The 12,180-nt window shown below is 41.8% G+C and overlaps 2 protein-coding genes across 5 annotated transcripts in view; one reads left to right on the top strand and one right to left on the bottom strand.

Moving 5' to 3' along the window:
• The window catches only part of CACNG7 (calcium voltage-gated channel auxiliary subunit gamma 7), a 156,721-nt gene extending 145,485 nt beyond the window's left edge, over window positions 1-11,236 (top strand). Inside the window, exons 5-6 of the mRNA XM_088459485.1 lie at window positions 1,051-1,196; window positions 2,550-11,236. Of these exons, the coding sequence (XP_088315611.1) occupies window positions 1,051-1,196; window positions 2,550-2,807 (404 nt within the window). The 3' untranslated portion in view covers window positions 2,808-11,236. The remainder of the gene's footprint in view (window positions 1-1,050; window positions 1,197-2,549) is intronic.
• The window catches only part of LOC148538275 (uncharacterized), a 99,144-nt gene that overhangs the window by 62,588 nt on the left and 24,376 nt on the right, over window positions 1-12,180 (bottom strand). The gene's annotated exons all lie outside the window — the stretch shown is intronic.

Below are 12,180 nucleotides of genomic sequence, written 5' to 3'. Positions count from 1 at the left end.
TCGGCCTGCCTGGGTGGATTGTTTAAGGTTTTATGTATCTTGAGTAGCAGATATAATATAGGACAAATCGGGAAATCATTCCTCGAAAAATCATGTGTTGTTTGATCAATCCAACTGTTGCCTAAAGCTAATCTCAACAACGTATCTAATTTATTCTTCTATCGTACAGTGGGATCACCACGTAATTTAAGGTAAGTCGACTCGTCAGATAGTTGTCTATGCACCTCCAATTGATAGTCATGGATACTAAGCAGCACTACAGCGCCTCCCTTGTCCGCAGGTCTGATTGCCACTGAGGTCTTCTTTTTTCAAATTATTTAATGCAAGTTTTTCAAGAGGGGTTAAATTATATCTTATTTTCATGTAGACTCTGGTCAAGCAAACATGAAAACGTTTTGATACTCGGATTTTGGGAGGGTGGATCATAGACACTTAAGGTATAATTTGACTCCTCTTTAAAAGGCTGCACACAAGATTTTTTTATGGATGATTTCCCGATTTGTCCTAATTATATCTGCTACCCAAGATACATAAAACTTTAAACAACCCCCAGGCAGGCCGATTATATCGGTCTGCAATTCACACTTTGCTTCGGTGGCACAATATTTAGACAGTTTTGTTCAGCCCTGTGTTAAATGTATAGGCAGTTATTTGGAAGACACCAATGATTTTATCACTGGTATTACCACCTTACCCAGATTACGAGTCGCTAGTTTTATGTCTTTAACAGTTTAGGCGGATTAAGCCAAAAATCACTCAAACGTCCGTTTTTCAGTGACTTGCTTCACTAAAATCGTCACTGCTCGGCTCCCTTTTGTCATACTATAATGTTTCATAAATTTAAACCTTCCACAACAAATGCTCTATAGAATAATGAAACTGCATTCAAATCCGTCCAGTGGTTCTGGAGATTAGCACAAACAGACAGTCGCCAATCAGGGACTTTATGTTATACCATGTATAGATTTCTGGATGTAGCTATTGCTGTGCATGAATGTTAACCAATGGAGTCTTTTTATTAATCTGTGCTGTGTCATGATCCTGTTACAGGTCTTTCCCTAGTCGTAGGTTTGGTTCTTTACATCTCAAGCATCAATGATGAAGTTATGAACCGACCCAGTAGTTCCGAACAGTACTTCCAATACCGGTATGGGTGGTCCTTTGCTTTTGCAGCCTCTTCGTTCCTTCTTAAAGAGGTTTGTTATTAGACTTGAATACTAGAAAAATGAAAAAAAGCACATTTTGTGCAACCGATGTTATAAACAAACACTGGTGAATTTTACTGGCAGAGAGATTTCCTGCAGACCCTTATAATTCTGAGAGAGAGTAACCCTGTATTTTAAATCCATAATTATTATCCTTCTCTGGAAATACATTTTACCAAATGGGTGACTGATCATGGTGCTATTCCACAGTTTCTGCTTTAGTGCAGGATGTGCTAAAGTCAAAATGCAGCCGTATTCGGAGGTTTGACCGCTCTCCTCATATGTACAAAGGTCCGGAAAGCTAAACTTTCCCAGTAGGCAATGCGATTTATAGATGGCGTTACTTAATAGAAGTCTTTCGGCTGCTTTTCGCAATCTTCCCTGTGTCCCCAAGTGTCGGCCAGCGCAGAAGGACTCCCGGGTTTTAAACCCGAAAGTCCCCTCTTGCAAAGAATATCATTTGCACGTGCATACGTACCGGTGTTATTAACGCTGGTATGCATGCGATGAGTGGCAGGATGTATCGCATCCTTACTTCAAAGTTTGGTACATGCCACCCTTAGTATATATTGTGAGGATTCCAGTGAAGAATTAAAATACAGGCACTTTAGGCAGCCAAGACGTTTGTTATTCAAACTCAGTGGTGGAGATATTCTCCCTGTCTGATGCAGTTACCAGGAGTATGAGGTTTTTTATGTATATTAATGGATATTAAAGATTTTTGTGTTTCATATTGGGTAACCAAGCACAAAAAAAAAAAAAAAAAGAGGGCTCTCTCGGGGCGGAATTCAATTGTTTCCAGCCCCCTTCGTGCCCGACGGAGCTATTCAATTGTTGCTCCTGTCAAGCGCGATCAATTTCAGCTCGCAGCCCCAGGGGGAGTGCGAGCTGAAATGGGCGAAAAGGGACCTGTTTGGGCGCCCAAACGGCACTTTTCGCATTCACGCCCAGCACTTTGGTCGGGTGTAGCCGATTTACATGGCTAAACCCTACCACTTTGGGCGCGATCAGCGCAAAAAGCAGGAACAATTGAATAGCGGCCTGCGATCTCCCGTCACTTTAGACGGGAGATCCGGACCGCAAATAAAATTGAATACCGCCCTCTGACTTGAACACTATCCAATCATGAACATTTTAATAATAAAAAAAAACGAGGGGTGCAGGTATTTTTGTTCAATCAAATTTTCATAGTTTTTTTTATAAACAAATCTGTTTTTTTTTTTTGTTTAAATAGAAGGCAGTCCATTTAAATTCATACAGTGTATGGCACATATGCTTACCTTTCTTCTTTAATGTACTTGTTTGTATTTGTGTTATAATTTAATCACATTTTTTTTTTTGCAGGGCGCTGGTGTTATGTCTGTATACTTATTCACAAAGCGGTACGCTGAGGAGGAGATGTATCGTCCCCATCCAGCCTTCTACCGTCCTCGTCTCAGCGACTGTTCAGATTATTCAGGTCAGTTCCTCCACCCTGAAGTGTGGCATCGTGGCCGCAGCCCTTCAGAAATCTCTAGCGATGTGTCAATCCAGATGACGCAGAACTATCCACCTGCTATCAAGTACCCGGACCACATACACATATCAACGTCACCCTGCTAAGAGCGCAAACAATGGGAAACTGTTTGGAAGTTCTATACATCTCCTGAGGATAACTCTCACCACGTAGATGTCCCAGTTTGACTTTTTGATCTGTTAAACTAGAGAGTGTTGCGGAGTTTAAAATGTGAACATTTACTTCCAAACCTATGGAACATTACCGCACATGTTCCATTTAATCTATCATTTTGAATTTTGCTTTCTTCTTTTTATTATTCGAAGTTAGCTACTTAGTAGTTTCTTCCTTTGTAGACTAAGTAGATTATATCATTTAGCCATATTTTCTTTTTTATACTTTTATTTACTTTAACTATTACTTTTATTTTTAGATCTTTTTTGTTGCATTTTAAAATCTTTATTTTTTTTTTTCTCCTGTAAAATCATTTCTTATTACTTTGAAGGAGATTGATACTCAATCCTGAGCTTTTTGACTATGTGAATAATTATTTCTAGTTTCTTCAATGAAAGACATGAACAATGGAAGACCACACAAGCAACCTTTTTTCTTCCACTACAAGCTTTATCCTTATGTATTGTTAACTAGACTCAAAAACAAGGAAAAAATGCTATTGATGAAATCTCTCCAGCAAGATGGTTTATTGAAGAAAAGAAACTATGTAATTTCTCCATGAAGAAAATGAATCGGAAAGAGGATACATTTTATCGATTTGTGACATTTGAGCAGACACGATGCTATCCGATACCTGGAAAATCCAAACGACTAAAACTTTTAAATCATTTCCTGTAGCACCCTCTTTGTAGGGTACAATATTTTGGATGGGATCCGAAGTCGAACAAATCTGCCAATGTTTTGAGCTCACTGTGTCAACTAGATTTGTAAAGAAAGCTCCCCATGAACGTTACATCACATTGAATTGCTATTTCCGTCTTCATATTTTCATAACAAAGACGATCAGAACCAAATCTGTTATAGAAAAAAAAAAGCTATAAAATTAAAGCTTAGCATAGCGTACATCCTAATCTGATTATTCCAAGTAAAGATCTATTTAGAAGATACCAAGGACACCGTCTGAAAGCTGATTATGTGATAGAGCTGTCACTGTGTTATATTTCCTATCTATTGCCCCCTAGTTGTTTAATCGCCGATCTGGAACATTTTTTTTCTGCATTGTCAATGAAAAATAATAGCGTGGTGCATTTTTTTATTTTTTTAAATGAAAATAGAATGAAATTCTAAAATTCGATACCCACATAGCAACGTTCATTTGGGAGCGTGACCATAAACCAGTAATCAGCAGTTTGATTCATCCTAGCTGGCACAGTTGGCATAGAACTGACGGCATATAGACTTATAATGAAGGCAAAGTCTCAGCTGACAACCCGTTAGCTGCATAGGTTTCCCACGTTGCACTATCCTCACAACACATTCTGAAGTGTTGTTTTAATGTACAGAACATGTAATGTATAGACTGATCTAATTCATTTTACAGCTGTGATTTTCACAGAGACTATGAAAGGCCTGGCTTGCATTTTGCCCATCGTATATCCTTTCAACCAAGGAAGTCATTTTGTTTCTGCGGTGAGCAGATTATATTGGTGTCTAAAAGCACTGAAATGTATATAGATAGTTGATATATATCAATGCAATGTAAGAAATATAACATGAGATATAGTGATGAAATAATGGTCTGTCTGGAAGTCTTTAGCAGTTGCAGATGACCCTATAAATATATATTATATTACAGGGGTAGACAGATATTGGCACTCTAGTTGTGTAACTGCTGTAAGTCTTTTCACATGTTCAGGTGACATGTGAAATAGTTCTGTTACTACTAGACTGCCAAACATTGCTCACCCTCCAATTGTACCGTAAGGTCAGTAAAGACCTCTAGATATATCATTATTGGTAAGATCATTCTTTCCTTACTAATTAAGGATATTATATTTTTGCTATAGTTTAGATTTTAGCTGTGCTTTCATAGCCTATCATTTGTTAAATGAATGAGTGGGAATGTAAGAGGAAAAAACAGCTATACCCGCTAAAATGAAAGAAGTTATGTACAGTAATATGATACATACCTCTAACTGACCAAACAGATTGCTTAAGTTTCATTGCGATAACTGGCCTTATTGTTAGTTAGCATAGGAGTTCTGACCTGTACAGTACAATATTTTCTTGAAGAAACTTTATTGGGAATCAAAATGTGCAAATTGTTAAATTCTGTGGGGGATTTGAATGATGGTAGTTGCTACGCATGTGTGTGAAACCAATACTATACCATATCCATCAATGATAGAGAAAGGGTAGTCAAAATGCCATCTATTTTCCCATGTCACTACAACTGGCCTATCTTCATATAGCATTCACCCCTTACCACAGGCTGATTTACGTATTCTGTACAGGACAAAGGTTATTGCATTATCAAAAGAAGCCTGTTCTAATTTACAAGATCTGTGTTTGTTCAATAGCTGAAGATTCTTTTCAATTTTATATCAGCTACCACATTTTATACAGGATTATAATGATAGAATGGGTGCCATGATAAACACCCTAGAACAGTGGTTCCCAAACTGTGCGCTGCGCTTTCATTGGGATGCAGTGCCGCCCAGTGCCATTTACTTAATATAAATGTATTTTTGTGCACGGGGAGAGGGGGGCTGGGGGGGAGCGATGAGTGGTGGCAGCGTGCGGGAAACATTCAATTAGTGGGAGCAACAGGCAGTGAATCCCGAGGCTGCCTGTTGCTAAATGAGGTCCACAATACAATACATGTCTGATCTCACTACCTGTGTGATCTGAGGAGCGATGCTGCAGGGGGGGCAAAGGGAAAAACATGAATGGGCTGCAATGAGAGACATGGAGAGGGGCAAAGGGAGAGACATGAATGGGCTGCAATGAGAGACATGGAGAGGGGCAAAGGGAGAGACATGGAGAGGAGTAAAGGAAGAGACATGGAGAGGACCAAAGGGATGGACATGGAGAAGGGCAAAGGGAGAGACATGGAGAGAGGCAAAGGGAGAGACATGAATGGGCTGCAATGAGAGACATGGAGAGGGGCAAAGGGAGAGACATGGAGAGGAGCAAAGGGAGAGACATGGAGAGGAGCAAAGGGAGAGACATGGAGAGGAGCAAAGGGATGGACATGGAGAGGAGCAAAGGGATGGACATGGAGAAGGGCAAAGGGAGAGACATGGAGAGGGGCAAAGGGAGAGACATGAATGGGCTGCAATGAGAGACATGGAGAGGGGCAAAGGGAGAGACATGGAGAGGAGCAAAGGGAGAGACATGGAGAGGAGCAAAGGGATAGACATGGAGAGGAGCAAAGGGATGGACATGGAGAAGGGCAAAGGGAGAGACATGGAAAGGGGCAAAGGGAGAGACATGAATGGGCTGCAATGAGAGACATGGAGAGGGGCAAAGGGAGAGACATGGAGAGGAGCAAAGGGAGAGACATGGAGAGGAGCAAAGGGATGGACATGGAGAAGGGCAAAGGGAGAGACATGGAGAGAGGCAAAGGGAGAGACATGGAGAGGGGCAAAGGGAGAGACATGGATAGGGGCAAAGGGAGAGACATGAATGGGCTGCAATGAGAGAGGCAAAGGGAGAGACATAATTGGGCTGCAGTGAGAGAAATGGATAGGGACACAGGGTGAGACATGAATGGGCTGCAATGAGAGACATGGAGAGGGGCAAAGGGAGAGACATGAATGGGCTGCAATGAGAGACATGGAGAGGGGCAAAGGGAGAGACATGAATGGGCTGCAATGAGAGACATGGAGAGGGGCAAAGGGAGAGACATGGAGAGGAGCAAAGGGAGAGACATGGAGAAGGGCAAAGGGAGAGACATGAATGGGCTGCAATGAGAGACATGGAGAGGGGCAAAGGGAGAGACATGGAGAGGAGCAAAGGGATGGACATGGAGAGAGGCAAAGGGAGAGACATGAATTGGCTGCAATGACAGACATGGAGAGGGGCAAAGGGAGAGACACGAATGGGCTGCAATGAGAGACATGGAGAGGGGCAAAGGGAGAGACATGGAGAGGGGCAAAGGGAGAGACATGGAGAGGGGCAAAGGGAGAGACATGAATGGGCTGCAATGAGAGAGGCAAAGGGAAAGACAGAATTGGGCTGCAATGAGAGAAATGGATAGGGACACAGGGAGAGACATGAATGGGCTGCAATGAGAGAAATGGATAGGGACACAGGGAGACATGAATGGGCTGTAATGAGAGACATGGAGAGGGGTAAAGGGAGAGACATAAATTGGCTGCAATGAGAGACATGGAGAGGGGCAAAGGGAGAGACATGAATGGGCTGCAATGAGAGACATGGAGAGGGGCAAAGGGAGAGACATGGAGAGGAGCAAAGGGAGAGACATGGAGAGGAGCAAAGGGATGGACATGGAGAAGGGCAAAGGGAGAGACATGGAGAGAAGCAAAGGGAGAGACATGGAGAGGGGCAAAGGGAGAGACATGGAGAGGGGCAAAGGGAGAGACATGAATGGGCTGCAATGAGAGAGGCAAAGGGAGAGACATAATTGGGCTGCAGTGAGAGAAATGGATAGGGACACAGGGTGAGACATGAATGGGCTGCAATGAGAGACATGGAGAGGGGTAAAGAGAGAGACATAAATTGGCTGCAATGAGAGACATGGAGAGGGGTAAATGGAGAGACATGAATGGGCTGCAATGAGAGACATGGAGAGGGGCAAAGGGAGAGACATGAATGGGCTGCAATGAGAGACATGGAGAGGGGCAAAGGGAGAGACATGAATGGGCTGCAATGAGAGACATGGAGAGGGGCAAAGGGAGAGACATGGAGAGGAGCAAAGGGAGAGACATGGAGAAGGGCAAAGGGAGAGACATGAATGGGCTGCAATGAGAGACATGGAGAGGGGCAAAGGGAGAGACATGGAGAGGGGCAAAGGGAGAGACATGAATGGGCTGCAATGAGAGACATGGAGAGGGGCAAAGGGAGAGACATGGAGAGGAGCAAAGGGATGGACATGGAGAGAGGCAAAGGGAGAGACATGAATTGGCTGCAATGACAGACATGGAGAGGGGCAAAGGGAGAGACACGAATGGGCTGCAATGAGAGACATGGAGAGGGGCAAAGGGAGAGACATGGAGAGGGGCAAAGGGAGAGACATGGAGAGGGGCAAAGGGAGAGACATGAATGGGCTGCAATGAGAGAGGCAAAGGGAAAGACAGAATTGGGCTGCAATGAGAGAAATGGATAGGGACACAGGGAGAGACATGAATGGGCTGCAATGAGAGAAATGGATAGGGACACAGGGAGACATGAATGGGCTGTAATGAGAGACATGGAGAGGGGTAAAGGGAGAGACATAAATTGGCTGCAATGAGAGACATGGAGAGGGGTAAATGGAGAGACAAGAATGGGCTGCAATGAGAGACATGGAGAGGGGCAAAGGGAGAGACATGAATGGGCTGCAATGAGAGACATGGAGAGTGATAAAGGGAGAGACATGAATATAAAATATTCTCTTTCCTTGGATTTACGTGTATAATTTTTTCAAACAACCTAATAAGTATAAAAAATATTTCTGTCCTAACCTAACTACTTATTACGTTACTTTGACCCAAGAATGCACGGTAATTATTTCGTTTTAGGGGCGCCTTGAAAAAAATCGAACTGAGAAAGTTTGGGAACGACTGCCCTAGAGGAATGCTATAATAGCACTCATAGTCCTAATAGTGGTTACGCTAATAATAACTTCTTATCCTGAGGCTGCACAGACACCAATCTGGGATTAGTAAGCCATCTACATATGAAACAGTCTATTCTCAGGAAACTGAATCTGATTATGTTTTGTATCACAAACAAACCACATTCTCTTCCTGCAGTTGGGTACAAATTTGCATAATCCTCCGATATGAAAATACAGAAGATTCCCTGATTGTGTATATGATAAAGATAATGACACCTGGAAGCCATTGCATTCAGGAGCATCTTTTTGCATTATTTCTGTTACAGTGTTACATTTAGGACAGCAATATTTAACCTTTTTATTGGTTTGTGTTTTGCTTTTAGGGATGGGCATTATGCGCATCTGCCACATGATAGCATGTCAGTGGTAGCCATTACAATGACATCATGCGACTACAATAGGTGATGGGGTGAAAACAACAACAACAATAAAAATATAATAATCTTAAGGGTGTTGGTGAGGTCATATTTGGTTCCATAAACATAAGGTTTTATAAATCGATTTTAAAATATTTGTTTACAACAAATTACTGCCTATTCTGCTCAGTTATTCCATTTCATTATTTGTACCTGCTGAACAGCTTTTACATATAGATATAGCATATTAGATTTTTTTGGACCCATAAAAAGTATTTTCCATTGAACTGTATTTTATATATACGATCAAGATCTATAAACACGTGGACAAATTTTGTCTGCCGCATATAGTTGAAACGGAATCCGATTGCATCCCAGTTGAAACAAAGGCTCAAGAGAATTGTTTTTTTCTATCCTGTATATATTTTCTCACTAAGTTACTGCATGGTTATAATTGGCAACATTTTAAATTAATTTCCGAAACCACTTTGCTGCTGAACAGGCACATTTAAACCTGTAACATGCTGCACCATCTAGATTCTAGATGGACCTAGTGTTCTTCAATCATTATATACGTACTCAACTTGACTTTGATGCATATTTGTATATGAAAAGCTCCACTTTATTAAATAATAGAAGCCCAAAGAATACAAAGAGCTAGTAAAAATCACCTACAACACAGACTTAGTAGAACTCGACAGTTCAGGGTTCAGGATACAGGTGGTCATAATACCGACGCCAGTATCCCGACCAGGTTACAAACCCGACGCCTCCAGATAAGTAAGCCTAACTTACCCCCTAACCCTCCCCGCAACCTAAACCTAACCTCCCCCCATTACCTAAACTTAACCCTCCCTCCCTGAAGCCTAAACCTAATCTCCCCCCCCCCCCCGCAGCCTAAACCTAACCCTCCCCTTAGTGCCTGACCCTCCCCCTACTTTCCTTTGGGATCCCGGCACTGGTATTCTGATGTGTCGAGATTCCAATGTCAGCATTCTGGATGCCGAATTTCCAGCGGACGGGATTATGGCCGCATCTCATGGGAACAATTACAGGGAAACATCTAAAACCTGGGGCTGTGCCTGAAGTTGGAAGCAGGAGGAAATTACAGTATGTAATCATACCTCCCATGTATTCCAAGATCAGTGGTAGGTTAAGAGGGATTTCCATTAAGGCTAAAACAATTATTTTAAGAAGACATGGAATGTGCTCACCACTTCCCCCTCCCCCCATCCCAAATTACTATACCATGAGACAATGGGCCTGATTCAGCAAGGAACGCATTTGCTAATACGCAACGCATGCAATCGGTCGATTGTTGCATACTGCGTATGCATCGAGCAATTGCGTTCAGAACTGCGATTTCAGAGGCTACCCAGTGCAGTGTGATTGACAGGTAGTGCTGTTTGTGGATGGTGCCTTGGGGTGGTGCGAATGCAGGTGTGCAGGGGCATGCATAAATTATCCACTGTGGGGCCATGAGAAACCATAGCACTGATAGTGTGCGTGGCTGTTGGCAATTTCTGAGTAAGATCAGTGCTTGTGCAAGTGTGCATATGGGTCCGATGTTACCAATTGTTTTGCTATGTTGCCTTAGTATACGGATGTGAGTAAGGGGAAGTGGGCGACCTTATGTCTACCTGCGATCGCAATGTGCATGCAAACATTTAAATATGATAGCTGATATAAGCAACTGCGGTGCTTGCGTAGAAGCAGAATAGCGATCCATAGTGAATCAGGCGGCCCAATGTTGGGAGGTATGATGTAATGCTTGTAGATGTCTATATTTTGGCATACATCTTCTGTGCTTCCCTTCAAAAATGTTCTCCAATATTGAATATAATCAGGTGTTTTCCCATATTTGGTTTGGGGTTAGCCTACGTGTCACTATTTTTTTTTTTTAAGCTTTTATAGAGAATAATTTCAGTTTTGTTTCCAAAGCCAGAAATAATTGGTCAGTGTATACCATATTACAATAATAAGTTACAAAGCAAACGGGGCACCATGTTGTAATAAAAAGGTAGAATTTAATTTATCAGAGTGCTCCCTCTTTATACCAATAAACTTTGTACTGCATATGTAGCTCTTTTAACAATTGTATAGTAAACGATATTCATTTTCATTCTCAATCACCCTTGCTATTTTGTCAGCATTGCCACTGTTGCAAGATGGCGATATAAGCTAAATATATACAAAATACTAAATATAACTGTCAAAATAGCATAATTTAGCTAGTATACTATGAGGGAAAAGTATGAGAAAACCAAACATTGGAATGGCATATAAGGACTTACATAGAAGATATGAAAATAACATTTATAATACTGTATATAAAAATCCTTTTATTTCAAAGGAAAACAAACTGCATTTAATAAAAATTAAAAATGACACAAAATGTGTTTTTATCCAGCAAACGTCTTTTACTTCCTATTTTGTAATGTTATCTGCCTATTTTCCACTGTTGAACCTGATTATACAGGTGGAGCATGGATTAGCAAAATAGATTTGAGTTGTTGCAGGAAGAAAATATATTGCTGAGAATGATGGGCAGACCTGGCTTGCCCTGGGACAATTGACGTGTTACTTGCGGAATGCAGGATATTTGCAATAATGCCCTGGATTATTCATAAACCTTTTGAAATTTGATTTTGATTTGTGGGATGTTTTGTTCAGTTTAGTTAAATAAAAACTAAAATGAAAAATACATTGGGGGAAAAAAAAAAAGAGTAGTTTAAAAAACATGATAAGCCCACTCTTTGAATTTCTTGTACAGTATATGAAAGGTTGTAAATTTTATCTAAAACATAGTCAAATCTAAGATCTTAATCATGTACACCATGCTATATTTCAATTCTCTCCAGCAGATTGCTGTGTTAGGAAGAAGGTTGGTTCTAACAGCAGACAAAGAGGGCTTTCATCCCACCGGATCCGGCACTGCCACCACACAGATGGTGTGTTGGGCTGCCGAGACCAGAGATTGGTTTCCAGCTCCGGTCTCCGCAGCTTACACACTAGGACAATGGTTTCCTGGTTGGCGGTCGGCTACTAGTTTTTAAGCATGCCGGCGGGTACACACTTGTCCAATGTCAGACAGACCCGTCGGTTGAGAGTTGGATCTCCCGAAGATTGGACAAGTGTGTACCCAGTTTTAGAGTTTAGGCATACCTACAACTGAAAGTGCTCCTGGATCAACAGGAAGTCATCATCAGCTGAGCGCTGGACCCAGAAGACATCGTTGGAGCTGCTGGACCAGGTAAGTCACTGCTCGATCACCAGGGACGTTTCTAGACATTCTAATTGCGTCAACATTTCATCAGTGTCGATATG

Source organism: Taudactylus pleione, unplaced genomic scaffold (genome assembly GCF_031769625.1).
Source record: "Taudactylus pleione unplaced genomic scaffold, aTauple2 ptg000041l, whole genome shotgun sequence".
Lineage (NCBI taxonomy): Eukaryota > Metazoa > Chordata > Amphibia > Anura > Myobatrachidae > Taudactylus > Taudactylus pleione.
The sequence above is the reverse complement of the archived record's forward strand: the minus strand, read 5'-3'. Positions and strand labels throughout refer to the sequence as shown.